This window comes from Phyllostomus discolor, chromosome 15 (assembly GCF_004126475.2).
Source record: "Phyllostomus discolor isolate MPI-MPIP mPhyDis1 chromosome 15, mPhyDis1.pri.v3, whole genome shotgun sequence".
In the NCBI taxonomy this organism is placed as follows: domain Eukaryota; kingdom Metazoa; phylum Chordata; class Mammalia; order Chiroptera; family Phyllostomidae; genus Phyllostomus; species Phyllostomus discolor.
This window is the reverse complement of record NC_040917.2, coordinates 22878478-22899258: the sequence shown is the minus strand read 5'-3', so window position 1 is coordinate 22899258 and position 20781 is coordinate 22878478. Positions and strand designations below refer to the sequence as shown.

General features: G+C 39.6%; 1 protein-coding gene across 2 annotated transcripts; it reads right to left on the bottom strand.

Moving 5' to 3' along the window:
- Window positions 1-3632: 3632 nt before the first annotated feature.
- Window positions 3633-20749, bottom strand: RO60 (Ro60, Y RNA binding protein). Of its 2 annotated transcripts, none has more exons than XM_028531228.2 (9): window positions 20547-20749; window positions 15840-16439; window positions 13878-14098; window positions 13367-13513; window positions 12934-13071; window positions 9532-9648; window positions 8550-8663; window positions 8122-8268; window positions 3633-6961 (listed from the first exon to the last, which is right to left on the bottom strand). In XM_028531228.2, the coding sequence occupies exons 2-9, from the start codon at window positions 16417-16419 to the stop codon at window positions 6809-6811; spliced, it is 1617 nt and encodes a 538-aa protein (XP_028387029.1). In that variant the 5' UTR covers window positions 16420-16439; window positions 20547-20749; the 3' UTR covers window positions 3633-6808. The 2 variants fall into 2 exon arrangements, with proteins under 2 accessions (XP_028387029.1, XP_035871997.1); XM_036016104.1 differs by lacking the exon at window positions 20547-20749 and adding an exon at window positions 19482-19504.
- Between the last annotated feature and the right edge of the window lie 32 nt (window positions 20750-20781).

The following is a 20781-nucleotide window of genomic DNA, read 5'->3' as shown; positions in this document are numbered from 1 at the left end:
GAAGGAATCACTTCCAGCAAACCTGGGCGTAAGGAATGAGGACCTTCCTGGACGCAATGCTCCCAGAAAGCAGAACAAGCCTGTCCGGGCAGGGGTCGGGGCGCCCCCTCCCTCGAGGGTGGCCGTGCTGCCCCTTTCCCCCCAGGACTGCTGCGGTCCCTGTGATTTCGTTCGCCGAAGCCACGACACCAGGGGCGCTGCTGGTCGGAGTCCACATCAAAAGTCTTGTAAAAGTCTTAAGAATGTGCATTTTGGTTAAATCCAGTAGTTTTGAATCCTATAATTGAAATCCACTGGAAAAGAATCCCCAACCATATCTACTTTAAACAACAGTATATAAAGAGGCACGGTAAGGCCAGTGTTATCAAAACCTTATTTTTATCTTACGGCAGTTTAGCAGATTACTGACAGCCTTAGATTTTGTAAGTCGTATTAGGACCTTAAAATTCTTACTTCTTCAAAGAAATAGGAGACAACTGTTGGAAGTGCATAGAGTTTATTTGGTACTTCTATCCATCTCTACGTAACACAACGGACCAGCGACAGTTCGCACAGCACCCGCCTGCACTGCGTATCTATGACGGTCTTTTCAGGGTGGTGGTTTGCAAAGATAGAAAGTCAAGATTTCACAGTGTGGGTGAAAACCGTTTTATCATAAAATAAATTGAATACTTTAGTATTTCTTCCATTTTCTATCAGAAAACAGCAAAATTACATTGTTAGGTATTTTATTTACACTGAAAACTTGGAAGACTCGACAAAGCATCAGGAGTTCTTCAACAAACAGACCTAGGACCTCCCTGCTTCAGGGTCTTTTCCTTTAAAATTACACTTGTTATAAATCGTAATTCTAAGCACCAGCTTGGCAATTTAAAGTTTTCTTTCAGTTTATAAAAGATTCCTGCTTTGAAAGGCAAAGTGAAGGTAAAAATGCGAATGTAATGGAACAAATCACTGGCCTGGATACTTTTATTGCAACAGTGCAGTGTTTTACAACTACATTCACTCTTTTGAATGAAATTTGCTTGCAGGCTCAAAACAAAATATTTTTGTCTTGAAAAATTCCCTTAAAAAATTAACCATTTTTGGAACTTTATAACTGTACTTTTCAATCCGTGTTTAAATATACAACTTGATCCTTGAAGATGTTACATAAAGTCTAGCTTCTTGGATAATTTGTTATACAAAACAATAAAAAACCCCTCAAACTACCACAATATATTACTGATGTTAAGAGTCACGTACGTATTACACATCAGTGTCCCAGATTACCCTGTTAATGTGCAACCAGGTTTTGAAACTTAATAGTTCAAGTCCCATTGATTACATAAAAGTGAGGCTCTAAGAGACACTTTGCGTTGTGTACTTCAGGAACACTAACACTATTAAGGCATTACTTACCGGACAGACCCCATGGAAAGGAACTGGGATGCCTGTGCTGGAGAGCTAGTCGTATTTTAAGGCAGTCACAAAGATCAGGTTTTTCACTTTAAGGCTCTTGCATACTTAAATTTTACTCTATGCAGGCATTAGTCTGTGTAATTTAAATATTCCTCAAGTGGTCAATTATGGAAAATCAAAGCCTTCATACAAAGCAAATGCACGTTTAGAACTAGATAACACCTCTCCCTCAACCAATGAAAAAACAGGTGTGTGTGTGTGTGTGTGTGTGCGCGCGAGCGTGCGCGTCCCTTTGGAGATATATATTCATCCCTTTGGGAAATTTCATCACTATCAGGAGCTGGCAAAAAAGGAAGAAATTATAACTCAAATGCACTATTAAAAGTTATGTCTAGTCACACCATACCAATTAGTCCATATTTAGAATAGTGCAATAAAAACTTTTTTCTTGGCTATTATTCATCAAATGTATATTCAAAATTTAACTTGGCTGGTATGGATTCTAAAGTTTACACTGCAAATAAAGCCTAACAAGTAATTTAAACAAAAGTTCCAATTAACATAAAATAGTAAGCCTTTAACCTCAGTCACCACCGTTAATAATCCAAGGGTTCATTAAGCAAAACCAGCTAACTTACTATTTCTTTTGTGCAAGCACAGATTCTAATAACTTCTGAAAGTACTGAAATTTAAATAAATTTTAAAATTAAATATGTGTTCATAAGGTTAATACGACACATGGTGGTGAACAGAAACAAAGAGAAAAATCTCTTTAGGTTTACAAATAGCTTTAGTGTATTTTCATTTTTATTGTATTTACAAAATTCATTCTCACTGAAAATTATCACCCTAATTTCAGTAATACAATTTTTTAATGTAACTCTTCTAGTTTATGTTTCTACCAATTTCTACATAATTTGGTCTTTTCAGGGTTTATGGAAATATGTCATTTATTATAATTTTATTCAAATAGCATGTATGCTTCACTCCATTAGTTTTTTACATGAAAAACATTACCACAGTATTATTTTAAAAACTAATGTCTTAATAATTTTTCAAAAGCAAATAAAAAGCTCACCAATTTAAAAAAATGTTGAAGGTGAGCTTTCTGCAGCTGTGAAGCTGGGGAGATCCCAGACAGGCCGAGCACATCGGATCTCATTCTCCCACCCCTTCGACCCTCAATAAAATGGTCTGACCCGCCCCCAAAATTGTGGAAGGTGAACATGTTATTTACAAGACCTTCTATGCCAGAAGTTGTCATGAGTGTAAGCTCAGTGAAGTACTTAGTACACCAAAGATTCTGACGGTGGCCTTTTCATTTTGCAAATGTGAAGATCAAGAGTGCTCTGTGTACATCTGTCTGTAACTGCAAACAAAGGCTGAATAGCTGATCTTACTCAAAGGCCACAAAATTTATGCAAATATCTAACAAAAGGTATACAACATAACTGGATTTGGGGAAAGACTATAACAATATATTGTTCCAAGAGGCCTTCCCATTATTAATTTGAAAAAAATATGATCGTAAATCTGTATGGAACAAAATGCAATCTGTAAAATTCACCCTAAACCTTAATATGGGTGACTTTCCTATCATTCATTTTATTACCCAGGTAGAACAAGACTAGAAAAAAAGAAAAACAGAAGAGAAAAATATCAGAAGGACTTTTAGAAGAAAAATAGAAGTATAAAAGTAGTCTTCCAACAAATAAGAGATTAGCTAATATTAGGGAAATAGTAAATCCATACAGTAAATGCAACTAATCTCACAGCTTACCTTATCCCTTTTCCTAATTCTTTGTGCATGTTTACACTGAGGCTACATGACACTTTTCTAAAAGGATACTGCCTTAAATCAGTCCAAACCTATGGTATACAGGAGTAGAATTTTTCTTTTTTTTATTATTTACTGTAAACATGTCACCAAGAAATTTGTACTTGTGAATAAGACCTTATTTTTAATTTGACCTAATAAGTGATCATACTGATTTCCCTTTATGGTTTAGATGTAGCTTCGTTGTGCTTTTATAGATGTTTCTCACTTCCTCAAATTGATTCAGGAATTTTCCCTTATATTTTCAAAATAATTCTACATTGTTTTTGCAAAATCTCAAAATGAGAGGAAAAATAAAGCTCCTGATAAAATAGCATTCAGTTGTTTGTAATTTCCCTGTTATCTTAAAAGATTAAGCAAATGTTTGTTGATAGCATCTCCCTTTTTTTAGACAAGAGTATTGAGTTTGTTTTTCTAGGTCCATGGTGGGAGGGGTGTTGGACTTGGAATAAACCCTTTTTTCTCTTGATCAGAGAACAGTGACTTCTTAGTCAATACTTTTACAATGAAATTTTTTCTTCCACTTTTTCCCACTTGGAGAAGTGTTTTAAGAAATTATTGAGTCTATTTTCCTAAAACATTTTGTCTTTAAAAATACATTAAGTTCTAATCTGTATTGCAAGACCTGTTCCCAATTTAAACTTTTATACAGATATTAAAAATGATTTTCCTATGATCTAAACATCAGATGTTACTTTGTAAAAATAACAAAACTGAATCACAGAGGTGAAATTGGGCTCTACAGTCGCACAGTAGGTTAGAAAAACCAAAAATTTCCAAAGGGGTAACACTGAATTCCACTTGCTAGCAATTCCTCAACGACATACCTATAAAATACTACACTAAATAATATGACATTATTAATTAATGGAATTTTCAAAGAATTTCAACAAGGGTAGAAATTTTAAGATTAATTTTTGTTTTACTAATTATAGTTATATCCTGAAAATATTTACATATTTTCTAGGAAGTAAGAGTTTATTAATTTTTCTTAAGATTTTTTAAGCAACATTTCCGTAAATACTAAAGAACAGTAATCCTAAAAGCAATTCAGAAAATAAACTTCTTTATCGCTTGAGTATATTTTATTCATAATGAGGTAAAGTTTTTTATTTTTCTATAGGACTGTATTATATAGCAACATAGATTATTAAGACATTAATTGTGCTTGAGGATTACTATGAACTACAAAAGTTATGTTTACAATTTCTGTTTTTCTACTCCTACAGCAATCATGTATATACATTATTTCTTAATACCTAAAAGATACAAGTCTTGAATAATTCTGTTTTCACTCCTACTCTTGCAAGTCAGTGTTTTCCCATTTTGTGGGGATATGAATATTGGGAAGAAAATTTCTAGATCTAGTGTCCCAAAGCCACACTTCTTGGAACCTAGCTCCCTAACCTAAATTTAAAAAAGAAAAAAAAAATCACTTTTACATTTCAAAGGTTTGTTCTAGCTCTTCCCAAATTTGAAAATAAAGGTACCTTCTGAGGTGCCTTTCAGTTTTTTTCTTCCTTCCTTCTTAAACCATATCCTAGTCCGTTTAATTCAACTAAGCTAAATACTTCAAAAAGGTCACATCTAACCTTACTTCTCTGATTTAGTATTATGAATATAATGAATATTCCTGAATAATCTGCCTGAAAACACTATGGGAATGGTACATAACTGAAGGAAGTATACTTTTATTTCAATTAGGAATAAAAAGTTAGAATACTTTATGATTTTTGAATTAAGAAGATCTTGCATTTGCATTGAGTTCCAGGACTATAACACAATTCTGTTAGGTTCTTTATACCAACAGCTAAGATGTTAAACCCAATGTCTGATAGAAGATTAAAAACAAAATGACATCAGAAACAATGTTTTTTTTTTGTTGCGGGAGGGTTGCTAACTAATTGTGCTGACTCCAAAGCCTCAGGTAAATCACAACATTTACAAGTTGCTATATGTTTCCTTGAAGTCTACATAAAAGAGCTAGCATTAATATAGCAAATAAGTCTGAAAGGAACATTTTCTTGTCACCCCCGGAGACCAAGTTTCCCATGAAAAGAACATAGTACTTATACAAATTCTAACACTACTAAATCCCCCCTAAACCCTGAAACACAAACCCTCTGGTTTAACCCCAAGCACATAAGACTACAATTTACATTTACTAGTCTGCCTTTTTACGCAATAAGGGATTTATTAAAATCCTGCATAAATTGTCAATTACTAAAAAGTACATAAACATTAAAGTTTTGTGTAAGCTTAAACAACCATGATATAAGCAAAGGAACTGGTATTCGAACAGGTTAAACCTCCCCACAAAGAAGGGGTATCTGCTCAAGAAAATAATGCACTTTAGCATACTGAAAAGAAGTTTAATATACACAAATAAAGTAGAAAAAAATACTTTCTTACAGACTGGTTAGTGGTAACACGCTACTCAAAAATGGCCTTTCAAATCTGAAAGACCTAGTTTATTACTGTTTACTCTATCAAAAAAGAATGCCTTGCCACAATGAATAACAAAGAGGCCACTGACATGTTTACAATTAGAAAATATCTAAAACCCATTTACAGTTTGGCTAAAAAAATAGTTAAAAGAAATTGGAGCAATATTTTACAGTAAGGAAAAATCTAATCGGATTATAGTGGAGATTTTGTCATACTTTCAGATTATGAATGGGTGAGTTAAATGCTGAAACACTTTCTGTTGTTTTCACCTAAAGGTATAAAAAAAAGAGTATGACTCTGTGTGGCTATGTTGCTATGACTTGGAGGAAACTGTCAAGTCACACCCTCAAGTCACAGCAGTAAAATATGCCAAGACAAATGAAACAATCCAAAGAGAATTCCTCAGCTGCCACACACTTTGGAGTCCCCTTCCCAGAAACTTCCGTTATGTTTCTGGTTAATGGCAATAATTCTACAAGAGTAAATAAAACATAAAAACACAAAGTATTTTTCACTGAATAAGAAAGCTGCTATTTATGTGATCTTAAAAAATCTTAAAGGAATTTGTGAAAACCCACTCATACCTTAATCAACCATCTTGGTTTCTGTGTTAGCCCCTTGGTATAAAGTGTACAGAGGAGTCGGATGCGCCATCACAGTTGCGTGGTCCAGTGCACTTCAGAGAATGTGGACATGATCAAAGCTGTCCTCTCCCAGTGAAAACATTTAAGAAAACTTTTAAGCACTTTTCAAATAAGTGACATGATATGGAACTACTTACAAATTTGGCTCTTCTTTTAAATACAAATGTGATTATTTACCAAAGCAAACCTGTTGGACAGTTTACAGTGTTGATCAACAAGAAGTTCTCTATTAGAGGGAGCTGCAGTGTATTCTGAAGCTACTTCCCAGCTGCTATTTAGCAGACAGAAGGAACTTTGGGCTTAATCTATTTTTTCCTTCCCTCTTTTTCTTTTTGGTAAGGTAAACCTCCCATTACACACATACTAGGCCATCATCTTCACATCTTTCACGGGATTCAGATGAGCTGGGAAGTAGCTGCATGTCTGCAGTGAGATCACCAATGGCAGTGGGCCACCTGAATCAGGCTGGTGCTTATGGTTAAATGACATCTAGTGTGAAGTTTCGAATGACATCCAGAGCTCCAGTGTCAAAGCCACACATATCCAACATGCCTCTGTCATCTGGGTCTGCAATAGTGAAACCATTTGACGTCATTCCACAAACAATCAATTTAGCTGGAATATCCATTTTCTGTAAGTAAAGATCAAAACACATAGTAAAAAAAATTGTATGAAAGCAAAAGCAAATAACTTCCAAAATTAAAACTTAAAATTCTACTACAGCTTCTCATTACAAAGTTCTTTATATTTTTTCTCTACATAAAATTTGTCAGTCTTTCAGGGCTAGATGATGTGATCTTCAGAAGACTAGAAAATAAAATTTTATAGACAGCCTGCCTGGAATTCCGCTTCTCTGTTCTATACTACTCATTCTGTGGGCCACAGAATCCATTCCTGAGCAGCCGAGAGGCCCTGTACTTACCAAACCTGTCAGGATATGCGGGGGCATTAGGTATCTTTCCAACATATCAAACACTGGGGCAGTGTATGTGGAGGTGGAGTAAATGTAGGAAAATATTTACTTCTCTGGGATTATTAACTTCACTGTGTATAATACATACATTTCAGAGGATTCAGAACCCAGCTATCTGAACTCCAAATTCTGTTCTCCCACTTGCTGGTCTCAAAGAGCTGGTCTTGTGAAGCGCAGTCCCACCCCGAGTTCTGCCCTGGCAGGGCTCCCCTGGGGTCCTGGAATGAGCATTCCTAACAAGGTGCTAGGGAATGCTAAGGCTGCTCAGTAGGGAAACCACACTTTGGGAACCACTGCTCTTCGTCAAGTTCTATTTCTACTGACAGTCACTCTAGCTACAAGTCAAGAGCTCAACAGCCCACATGACTAGTGGCTACTGTATTGGACAGTGTGAATACAGAACACTGCCATCATTTCAGAAACCTCAACTGGAGAGCACTGATTAGAACACAGAAGTATCCACATACCTTAAAACATGGATTATAGCTTTGCTTTAATTTTGTTTAGTCCCTCAATGAACCTCACAAATGATACTTTAATTTTTCAAGGAACACAAAGAACCATTAAAGTTTATAGTTATGGTAAAAGAAATGTTCTGATTATAAAAAATATCACTTATAAAGGATACTTTTATTACTGTACAGAACTGAAACTGGTGGAAATAAATTATGTACACGTAGCCAATCTTTCTTATTTTAAGTACTGCTGAGTCCAGTACCGGTGTTGTACACGGTCAGTATCTTCCTTTGGAAAACAGTGGATGTCTGAGAACGGGGCCTTGTCTGGAGAGAGAGAGAGTACTAGAACATGTCTTTCACCTTCCGATACTGCCTCAGAGCAACAGCTGGGTGGACGTGCCCGACAAAGGTCTCGTTGTCAGTGAACACAATGAACACATCAGCAGCTGCGTTTGTCTTCTGGGCCCAGAGCATTGGGAGAGAGCAATCAGTGCCACCTGCTGGGATCTAACTCAGAACAAGACACGAGAAAAAATAAATGACGCAGTTTCTGTAATGATATGTCTGAATAATAAAACACTTATAATTAAAGGTGCTATTTTTTACATAATCATTTTGTTCAGAATGAATACAAAGGCCTTCCCAAAACCTGTATAAATTTTTACTTTATGCTCATGAGAAAATTGAGATAAAACAATCTGTCCTTACAAATTTATTAATACCAAGCATGACATCAATAACAAAATTACTATGTAATATACGTTAAGTAAGCTTAATTAGTTTTTTACCTGATTCATAGCCATTAAAACCTGTTGCAAAGTCATATCTGTAGTTACGGGACATGGTACCATTTCATTTGAAAAAGCAACTACGTGAGAATCTTTTTCTGTTCGTGTGACAACCTGAAAAATTCAATGGTAGTAATTTTCAGCAGATTTGAGAGAAATACAGTATCCTGAAGTATATAAACCTTCATCTGTAAAGGAAATGTGTTATGATGCTTATTTTATTTCTGCACTCATACTGTGTTTTCGAACTGTAGGACAGCTTTCAAAGTACTTTCACAAACTCTCACAAACTAGGAAGAAGCCACAGAAGAGAAGTTAAAGAATCTCCTCTATGATTCATTTAATTGCTATTCAGTGACAATGAGCCTGGAACCTAACTACTGTTACTGGTTCCAGATCTTTGCACTTCCAGTCATTAACAATTTCTCTAAATACTCTCCTCTTCCTCAAAAATATTTAATCGTTCATTGTAAAATTAAAATTTGACTGTTCTTTAGATATGCTTTTTCAATATACCTATACTGTCTTTACCTAAGTATTTAAGTGTACGTAACTATATAAGCATACCCAAAAATACATACAGCATCTGGCAGAAGTAAGGCTTGCTTGAGTGTGGCTGGTAGGTAAAAAGTATCGATGTAATAATTTATAGCTTTAATTTGAACATTTGACCTAAAATGGCAAATGGCTTGCTTGAGTGTGACATTGTTACATTTTAGAATTACATGCTTATGATTTTGTAATAGGAGATTTTGTAATAAAAAAGTGGCATTATTTGTGCTGGACCCTGTTTATGCACAATATACTTAAAACTCTACTTATTTTTGATACAAAATGGCATTTACATAAAATTAAAATGTGCCAAATATGCCAAATGGATGAAAACTAGTGAAAACCTAATTCCTGGCCATGTTTAAGCGTACACTTCTGCCACTCAGTAACACCTCTGCAAGGTGGCAGAAACTGCCTCCAGTGCCCTCACCATGCACATCGCCGCGGCAACAGTGCTGGCATTGAGGACACTCCCCAGAACTCTCTGATTCATAGAAGCACTGACGTCAACAGCCAGCAAGAAACGCTTCCCAGTTGGCTCAACTGTCTGAAGAGAAAACAAAATGAAACAATTAAAAGCAATCACAGAAATTTTAAGTAGATTAAATTTCTAGCAAAACATATTGACCTATCCTTCATTTAAAAAATTCTCTCACATAAAAGGCCTCGTTTCTGATTTGCAAATTATTTGAAAAGTGTTTCAAAATGCTTTGCTTTGGAATAATTATGTGTGGTGCCAGGTGGGTACTGGAAATATCAGGAGAACACTTTGTCAAGTATACGAATTGTCTAACCACTGTGCAGGATACCTGAAATTAACATAAAATCACACCAAGTGTAAATTGTGATTGAAAACATTAATTAAAAAATGCTTAGCTTCTACTAGAGGTAAAAGAAAGGAAGACAGCCTACTCAATAATTTTAGTTAAGCAAGTTATCATGTTTCTGTTTTTAAAAACTTTTTTCTTCAGAAGTAAACTAGGAATTTCTATCAAGAAATATTTTTTGAGCCCTGGCTGGCGTAGCTCAGTGGATTGAGCGCGGGCTGGGAACCAAAGTGTCCCAGGTTCGATTCCCAGCCAGGGCACATTCCTGGGTTGCAGGCCATAACCCCCAGCAAGCGCACATTGATGTTTCTCTCTCTCTCTCTCTCTATCTCCCTCCCTTCCCTCCCTAAAAATGAATAAAATCTTAAAAAAAAAAAAAAATATTTTTGGGGGGTGAAATATTTTAAAAAACCATAAAATTTACTTTTTAATCAATTTTCGGGTTGCAAGGTGGGGCTCAATCCACTGAGCCATACCAGTCAGGGCTACTTTCTAATCATTTTTACTTGCACAGTCTGGTGACATTAAGTACCTTCGCAACGTTATGTAACCCACCACCACTATCTACTTCCAGAAGCTTTTCATCATCCCAGATAAAAAATGTATACCCATTCCTACCTCCTTCTAGTCCCTGGCAACTTCTACCTTCCCTTTGTTTCTATGGATTTGCCTACTCTAGCTAGCTCATATAGTGAAATCATGTAGTATTTGTCCTTTTGTGCCTAGCTCATTTCACTTAACATAGTTTTCAAGGTTCATCCACGTTGTGGCATGTTTCTAATTCCATCCCTTTGTAAGACAGACTACCACATTTTGTTTATCCATTCACCTGCTGATGGGCACGTGGGTGGTTTTTGCCTGTTGGCTACTGTGAATAATGCTCCTATGAACATCTGTGTACAAGTATCTGAGTCCCCATTCTCAGTTCTTTTGGGTACGTACGTAAGTGGTGGAATAGCTGGATGGTATGGTAATTCAACATTTAACTTTCTGAGGAACAGCCGAACTGTTTTCCACAGGGCTGCACCATTTTACATTCCCACCAGGAATACACGACAGCTTCAATTCTCACTACCTTTGCTTTTTCAGTAAAAGCCATCCAGCGAGAGTGAAGTGGTATCTCATGTAGTACTGATATGCATTCCCCTAATGACCAACGATGTTGACATTGTTTTATGTACTTACTGGCCATCTGTATCTCTTCTTTGGAGAAACGTTTATTCAAGCACTTTGCCCATTTTTGAAATGGGTTCTTTGTATTTTTACTGTTGTCACTTTTTTTAAAGGATTTTATTTATTTATTTTTAGAGGGGGAAGGGAGGGAAAGAGAGAGAGAGAGGAACATCAATGTGCAGTTGCTGGGGGTCATGGCCTGCAACCCAGGCATGTTCCCTGACTGGGAATCAAACCTGCAACACTTGCTCTCATTCTTTATATTTTTCTGAGTATTAAAGCCCAATCAAATATATGACCTGCAAATACTTTCTCCTATTCTGCAGGTTTTCTTTTCACCTTCTTAATGTCCTTTGATGCATCAAAGATTTAAATTTTGATGGAGTCCAATTTGCTTTTTCTTTTTTTTGCCTGTGCTTTTGGTGTTATATTTAAGAGTCTATTACTGCAGACCAATTTCGGTAGCACTGTCATCTTAGGAGTATCAAGTCTTTCCATTTATGACTTCAGTTTCGTTCAGCAATGGTTAGTTTTCAGGGTATAAGTTTTGCATATTCATAGTTAAATTCCTAAGTCTTTTATTCTTTTGGATGCTATTGTAAATGGAAATGTTTTAACTTAGCTTTGGATTGTTCAGGGCTAACATATAGACATACTACTGACTTCTGCTTGTTGCTTTTGTATTCTGCAACTTTGCTGATTTTGCTAGGTTTTAGAAGTTTCTTATGGATTCTTTAGGGTTTTGTATATTTAAGATCATGGCATCTGAGAACAGAGGTAATTTTTTTTCCTTTCCAATTTGGATGCCTTTTATTTTTTTCTTGCCTAACTTTTAGAATTTTTAGTACTTTGTAGAATTTAGGTGGAAAAGTAGGCATCCTTACCTTGCTCCTGATCTTAGGTGAAAAGATTTCATCTTTCATCATTGTGTATAATGAGCGCTGTGTGTTTTTTATACATGGACCTTATCATGTTAAGGAAGACCACTTCCATTCCTAGTTCACTGAGTACATTTTTTTTTGCATTATCAGATGCTTTTCTGCAACTGAGATGATCATGTGGTCATTACTTAATTTTGTTGTAAATACACTGATTAATTTTCATATTTTGAACCATCCTTTCATTCTGAGGATAAATCTCACTTGTACATCTCTTTAATATGCTGCTGAATTTGGTTGTATTTCGTTGAATAGCAAGAGATTTTTAAAACGTAAAATTTTAACTTATAGCTCTGAAGTAGGATTTTCAGCCCTAAAATCACTTCTTATCAAGACATAGGAGATACACTACTGCTTAACAGGAAAAACAGAGGACAGAGGACCAAGTTAAGGACTCCCCCAAAATGCAAAATTTTAAATCTGGTAATTTCTTATCAAAATGATCTTAGGATAATGGGTATTGCCCAAAGGTAGGGAGAAATACTTTACTCATAAACTTACAATGTTAGTTATATATCCACCTTTACATGAACTAAGAAAAAACAAATAAATATCTAATTAGTCAAACTATTAATATCTTAAAAAAATTTTTTGCAGCCCTGGCCAGTGTGGATCAGTTGTTTGGAGCACTGTCCTGTAAACTGAAGGGTCACAGGTTTGATTCGCAGTCAGGCACATGCCTGGGTTGCAGGTTCGGTCCCTAGTCACTGTGGGTACAAGAGGCAACTGGTTGATGTTTTTCTCTCATACCAATGTTTCCCTCCCTTCTTTCCTCTCTCTAAAATCAATAAACATTCCTTGGGTGAAGATAATTTTTTTCTTTCTTTTTTCACAGAAGATACAGAGTCCTATGTAAATGGGTCATTTGTTTTAAAACAAAAATCAAACCATCACCTTAAATGTTTTATAAAAGGCAGCATCCAAAGCTTTCAAAATTTCTTCATCAGGACGCCACTTCAGTTTTCCTCTGAGCCCATGACCTGTTTTATAAGTTTCTAATGCAACTAAAATATGAAATGGATGTATACGAGCCTAGAAATAAGACAAAGACAGAAAGTAAATGCAAAATTAAGCTTAACAACCTACACCCTTCGGACCAACTAGTAAATGCAAAATTCAAATGAAAACTAGTAATTATATTTGTTATTGTAGCTGATGTATTTCATAAAGAAAAAAAGAAGATAAGGACATATTCATCTTAGATTTCAGGGTCAAAATGCAATTTGGTATGATAAAAGTCTCAGAACACCTATAACATGTTTACCGCATTTCCAAAATTAGGAGTCAAAGTTTTCAATCGGTAGTAGCTAATAAAGGTAATGCTTACCTTTTTTAACAGTTTGTCATTACACAGCTTCTCACATACTAAAGACACTTCTGAATTTCCTGGCTCAAGCACTGAATTAGCAGTCATCTTTCCTAGGTTTCTTAGTAATGCAGTAAGAGGCATTTCTTGTAACAAAGCTTTCCACACCTATTGCAGTAACAAAGGCAGAAACGTCAGGAGTTATAAATCAGTATAACATACCTGTACCAATAATAATATTAATAACATATTTTCCAAGGCTTTCTTTTGGGTTTCAGAGTACTTTCTAAATAAAGCTTTGTGTGAATTGGCCAAAGTTTTATCAGATAAACTAACTTGTTCTTTAACATTTACTGAATGCTAACTACATCTGGGCACTTCATTAGATGTTTTAAATAAACATTAATTAAAAAGTATATTTAAAATACTCCTGATAAAGAATTAATGGATATACAGTTCCCCAAAGTTTATCTTTCTGATACACCATAAATCAGTCCAACCACACACCATTAACATGTCCCACTTTCCGTACCTCTTTGGACTTTAAGTGACTCGTCAGAAGGTGTTCTCTAACCAGCCTGTGCTCCTCTATCAGGTGGATGACTTCCAGTTCATCTTTCGTGCGCTTCACCTTCTCTACAGCCTCCAGGTACTTTAATAGTTTTTCCGTCTCTGCAGAAAGTGCTTTGTCTTTATACAATTCCTGGACCTCTTTCCAGCCCTTAGTAATATATTTGGTCACAATTGCAAGTCCTTTAACAAAATAAAGAATCAAAAGGACAGATAGGATTAGTAGGTTAAAAAAAAAACATGCTTACTGAGAACGCCGTATGTGAAAGGCCTAAGTAGGGATCCAGGAATTAGCTTCTTTAATCTGTGATGCTGGCTTCCACGATATAACAAATACTTGAACAAATAGTCAGTTAACTTTGCTTATTCTATCACTATTTCAATATGAAACTTTGGAAATAAAACTACTATATTTTCAGTTTATTGTAGAGGTTTATTTTGGGAGACACCAGCGTTAGAAATTTGGTAGACAGGGCTTATTTTAGGTACATAATCTCAGAACAACTCTCCAAAGCACAGATCTATTTCAATTAATTTCATATTCAATCGTCCCTTTTAGCTGATAATTATATATGTATGAATGGTAGAGATAAGTGTATGTGGACAGGTAGGGAGGCAATTTGTAATTTTAATAGCCAATAAAATACTTTATAGGCCAAATTTTTAAAAAACACTTTTAGAGAGAGGAGTAGGAAAGGAGAGAGGGATAGGAAAGAAGACTGGGAGAGAAACATCAATGTGTGGTTACCTCTTGCATGGCCCCCATTGGGAACCAGCCCTAACCCCAGCAGTCTCCTGACTGGGACTCAAACCTGCGACCCTCTGGTTCACAGGCTGGCATTCAATCCACTGAGCCACACCAGCCAGGGCTATAGGCCAAATTTTAAACAAGGAAAATAACGTGCTTTCTTTTAACAGTCAAAACAGCTTAGATTGGGGGCAGGGGGCTGAGAAAATTTGGGTTGTAGCCTATGCTCTGCCAATGAGTGGTGTGGGATTGATCTAGGCCTTACTTTCCACTTCTGCAAAAGGGGGCAAGAGGGAAGGAATTACCAAATTTGAAAGTCTATGGAGAAAAGGTGGGCAAAATAAATAATCGAGCAGGGCATGTGATGTGATCGAGAGCGGTCAGGACAGGGGTTAAACCCAAGAGACTACGCCCTGACAAATATTTTAGCCAAGTGCTTGCTTAGCACTGCCCCAAAAAATGTATCTTCAAAAGAAACCAGAAAATGGACTTTTATGTGGTGTCATCTGATTTATTTGATGTGATGTTGGTAAGGAATTCATTTCCCACTAAAATATTGTGTAGGTCAAATAAAACACACGTCTAAGACAGACTGAGCTCATGTGCTATTTCTGAACTCTGATTTAAAAATGTGATCGAAAGCTAACTCATATGCAGAAACTTCTGAAGTATTATGACTTTTGCTATCTTTCAGAATTTTACTGCAAAATCTTATGTTTTCTTAAGTAACTAAATGTTTCATGTGAGCATGTCTTCTACTTTGTTTTCCCAACTTAAAAAAAGAGGAGGGCAGAGAGGGAACAAATGAGAAGGGACAACAGAGCCCAGCCATCTGCCATCTGCTGGCCCCCAGCTGCGCTGCTCACCACAACCGAACACCTCCAGGCTGCTGTCAGAGCCCACAGTCACCTGGATGGGCATTCCAGTCCGCAGGGTGACATTTTAGGGTGCAGAAGATCAACCTGTAAATGTGTCATTTGATTCTTGATTGTTCATGTCTGGATTGCCTGTGGCAGGTGTTTAATTCCAGGTTGGCATTAAACATATTTGAATTAGTTAAATCTGTATGTCTTGAGAATGAAAGGGTGTTTCTAGAAAATACTACACAATGTTTTATGTCAAATAAATGTGTTATTTATTGGATATCCGCACCCTGCCCAAAGACGTCATGCTTACCTTCACTGGAGGGTTTAAGATGTGACAGTCTGAGCAGATCCTTGTGAGACCAGCCGTTTCTCTGTTTGTATTTTGTCACAGCCAGAGCAAGGGCCATCCCACCTTTCCCATTGTACCAGTCTGCGACAGCCTTCCGCAGGGCGCGACCCCACATGCCGCATTTCATGCTTTCCTTCAGGTCTTTCTTAAACTGGATGAAAGTGAAGAGATGCGTGGGAATTCGACAGACTTCAGCAACAGCCTTAAAGGCCGCTTGCTTCGTGCTCAGGTCGGAACACTGGGAGCAGATGGCCAGCGCGAAGAGCATGGGCTCCTGCCTGGCGGTTTTGCCTTCCTGACTGAACGACTTTATCTCCTGTATCACTTCACCGCCTCTGCCGTCCTCGATCAATCTGATTAGAGCTTCGGCATTTTCCAGGCCCAGCTTCTGCTCTTTGATATAGTAAGTCCCGCCTTCAGAACCAAAACATAGAAACCGGTGTAGGCGATTCATATCCGTGACTTGCCATACATATCCACCTTCTGAATTGGCTATCTGCTTCTCATTAAGTGGCTGCAACTGGTTTATGGAGTCACCCATTTTTCTGTCTTTTAGGAAACCTGTCGAAAAGCAAAATGTTACTTGCTAGATTGACACAGTAAAAACATAAAAAGGGAAATATGAATCTATGCTTATTGAAATCTGCCATGAAATCTTTTGATTTAATTTTTTTTTAAAGCTCAGTAAGTGACGGTATGATTATCAGCAGCAACAACTAAGAAGTCACACCTTTGAGGCACAGTTTGTTTGTTGCCTCAGAGACTCCGCACGCAGCTCAGCATCAGGTCTGGAGGCCCAGGTGGAGGAGAAAAGGGTTAGGGACAGCAGGAACAGTAGTGGACCCTAAGATCTTAGGATCTTTATTCCTGAGTAACTCAGTAGATATTTTTGGTCGCATAACCTGCACCTATTTCTAATCGACTCCCACTCCCTCTTGACCTCTTCCTGGCAGCAATGTCCTTCGGGGGAGGCCAGGCCTGCCCAGAGCCCCGTGATTGCCCTTAGCTAGTGGTCTGCAAACTCTGTACGCAGCAACACCACTTTCAGTGCTGGTGAAAACACAGCATGGCCCTGACTGGTGCAGCTCAGTGGGTTGGGCGTCGACCCGCAAAGCGGAAAGGCACCAGTTCAATTCCTGGTCAGGGCATATGCCTGGGTGACAGATTCGGCCCCAGTTGGGGGCGTTTGGGAGGCAACCCTGGATGGATGTTTCTCACACCTTCTCTTTCTCCCTCCCTTTCCCCCACTCCAAAAATAAATAAAACCTTTAAACACACACACACCCCCAGGTGGACCCCAACCACTGCTCTTACAGTTTCTTTCTTAATGCAGCCTGGGGTGAGGCCTAAGCATTTGTATATTTATCACAGGTTCCCAGGTGATGCCCTCAACCCTTTTGCCACGTGACTGGTATAGGCATTGGGTACGAATCACAACCTGGACAGTGTGGCAATGGTTAAGTCTGCCAGCAAAGCCACTAGAACCAGCTGTCAGCAACCACAATCCCTCGCCACTTTATCCCTCTGCACTGCTTTTACTCAGGGTAGCTGTTTACCCAGAAGCCTTAAGCGCCTGCCTGTTCACTCCATTACAGTGCCCTGGGCTTCTCCCCATGGCACACAAAATACAACGTGACCAACAAAAAACCCCAACCAGTACTTACTGCATACTGTGGGCAAGACAGGAAGATTCTGTTCCATTAAAAAGATTTAAAATTTTTTTCCTGTCCTCAGGGAAGTCACATTCTATTTGGCGAAGCAGAAATACACACACAATTCAAAGCAAACTGTAATTAAATGTCCGATGGAAAGGTGCTATGAATCAATAGGGGAGGATAAAATAATGCTGTCTCAATAATCTGGGAAGGCTTCTGCAGAGAAGACAAACTGAAAAACTGCCACATAAAGTTTGGGGGCAGGCATTCCAGAAAGGGGTTTCTGAAATTTTGTGCTGTGTCTTTAGACAGACTTTAGTAAAGGAACTAATTATACTGGCAGAGCTGTAAAGAAACGCTGACAGATAAGGTAATAGCTTAAAGAGGAATTTTGTTTTGAAGATGATAAAAGCTCACGCTTGTTCATTATATTGTGTGGAATCCTGGTGAATATTAAGAATTAAGAGCTAGGGAGAAGCCCTGGCTGGTGTGGCTCAGTTGGTTAAAGAGCCATCCCATAAACCAAAAGGCTGTAGGTTCAATTCCCAGTCAGGGCACCTACCTATGTTGTAGGTTCGGTCAGGGCGCAAACATGAGACAACTGATCGATGTTTCTCTCTCTCGCTCTTTCCTTTCCTCTCTCTCTAAAATCAATAAAGTCAATAAGCGTGTCCTCACGTGAGGATAAGAAAAGAGCTAGGGAGAAAAGGTCCTTTAAAATAGAAAGAGAAGGCGGGGCACACAGACTTAAAAGCAGGAGAGTGGTATCATGGACACAGGGAGGAGAATTTCCAGCAGTGAATAACTGGGAATGTCAGATGCTCAGAGAGCAAGCAAAATAAAGCTAGAAAAGGATCCCTGGATTTGGCAAACAGGATGACGAGGAAAGAAAAATGCCAGAGTGGTTCCAGTGAAAAGAGGAGGGATGCGGCCTGAAAGACCTCACAGGCGAACGACTCCCTTATAGAAGCGCAGCTTTAGAGAAAGGGCGCGGTGGAGGGAGCGAGCCCCAAGAAGACGTGGGACAGAATGAGCTTCACAGCATCCAGGAGGAGACTGGCCCACTGACCGCTACCTCTCTCACTAAGGGTGAAGGCTGCAGGTGGCCCATAGGTTTGCATGAGAGGGGAATAAAAAAAAATTGAGGGAGCCACTGCAAAGAATTTAATACCGCTAAATGTAGTAAACTTCTATAAATTAAAATTTTTGGAAGAAACTAGACATCTCAATACTACTACAAGCAGGGCCACAACTTGAAACTGGCCACGAACTCAAAGCACTGTATCCTTCAGACTGGTAATGGACATGAGGGGACCAAGCCAAGCCTGCCGCCCTCATGGCGTGCACCTCCAGCCAAGCGGTTGCCATGGGGTATAGGCCTAGTATTGCCAGAGCTTTCCAACTTTTTCTCAAAGGCCCAGAAATCTGGATTTTTACATGAACTCTTAAGATTAAATGTTAACAAATGTTAACAAAGTTAAAGGAATTTTAACCCCCCTTTCTGATTATTCTCAGTTTGTGTCAAGAGCTAAAGTTTTCAGTTTGGTCTTTCTTCAACAGGCATCATGTTAACCTGGGTTTCAAATACCTGCTGGTTTTGATGGATTTAGCATAGAACACACTGTCGAAACCACGGCAGCAATACCACAAAGGACCACCAGCAGCCCAGGGGTCCGAGGACACTCATTCTCAGTCTGGTTCCTAAGGATATAAGCCAGACCCCTGCCCCTCACAGATTTCCCACTAAAGATCCATTTACAGGGCAGAGAGTGAACTGGCATCTTCCAGCGAAAGGGCAGACTCCCCGGGACCAACCTCAGGAACGTTTCATCATTTTTTTTTTTTTTTTAAATCAGACACTCGAGCCCTGGCTGGTGTGGCTCAGTAGACTGAGCCCTGGCCTGCGAACCTAAAGGTCTCCGGTTCGATTCCCAGTCAGGGCACATACCCGGGTTGCAGGCCAGGTCTCTGTAGGGGCGCACAGTGAGAGGCAACCGACGGATGTTTCTCTCCCTCCCTTCCCCTCTCTAAAAGTAAATAAACAAAATATTAACGTGCTTATTTCGTGCCTTCTCATAGTGCAAAAACAAAGCTCACTATAACGCCAGGACGCGGGTCGTCTGAGGAGCCAGAAATCTGAGTTTTATGCACTCAAATAGTTTTCCTGGAAGCCAAAGGCTCCTCTTGGAACTCAAAAGGTTTAAAGAGTGATGCATAAATAAAGAAAACTTTTTTTTTCAGCTACAGTTGACGGTTCATGCCCTGTTGTATGGTTTCAGGTGTACAGCACAGGGTTAGACAATCCTATACGTTACCAAGTGCCCCCCTCGTGTTTCCAGTGCCCACCTAGAACCACACACAGTCATTACGGACTATATTCCCTTTTGCATAAATGTGCTCTGAATGACCTCGTGTTCGCCTCGACACGAGTGTCCAGCGAGAGCCTGTTGAATGAGGGCGATTTCGTGAAAATGGCCATTTTGGGTCTAGCTCGTCATTCAGTCTTGGAACCATTACAAATGCTTTCAGACCAACATGGTACCTCTCTGCAACCTCCTTTCCCTCGGAGGCGTCCCCGTACCTTGTCCGCCACCCCGGGGACCCAGAGGGCACGTCCGTCCCCGACTCCATCTCTCCCGTCGTTCCCTCTGGGATATAAAGCCTCCTCGCCTTCCCGCCGAGATCCCTCATCCCGAGCCTGACGCCGGCAGCGCAGCTGGGAGGGGGTCGCGCACGGAGCAGGAGGAGGAAGCGGCGCGGGAGGAAGTCGGGCCCTCCGGGTCCCGCCGGCGGGGCGCTCAGGCCCTGCCGAGGGAGGATGTCCCCCAGCGGCGCCGGGTCCCCTCCGCGGCCTGGAAGGGGGCAGAGGCCGGGAGCGCGACGAAGACGCGTCTCCTCGGCCTCCGACAAAGATGCGGGGCGCGGGACCCGGAGGGCCGACCGAGGCCTGCGCGCCAGCGGAGTCGCGCAGCCTGCACAAAGGGCCCCCGCGGGCCTCCCGTGGTTTCCTCACCTGTGCTGGGCGCCGGCCCTCCGACCCGCAGCGCCACCGCCACCGGGAGAACCCTGCTCAGCGCGGGGAAACGACCGAACACGGCGGCCTCACGCGCGGGGACTGCTCGGACCCCCCACGCCGCCGCCGCCGCGCCGCCCGGGCCTCCACCACTAGCTCCCGAGAACGAGCCACGCCCCTCTCCTCTGGTTCGCCCTCGCTCCGGACTGGCGAGGGGCCCGGATGCGGCCCGCTC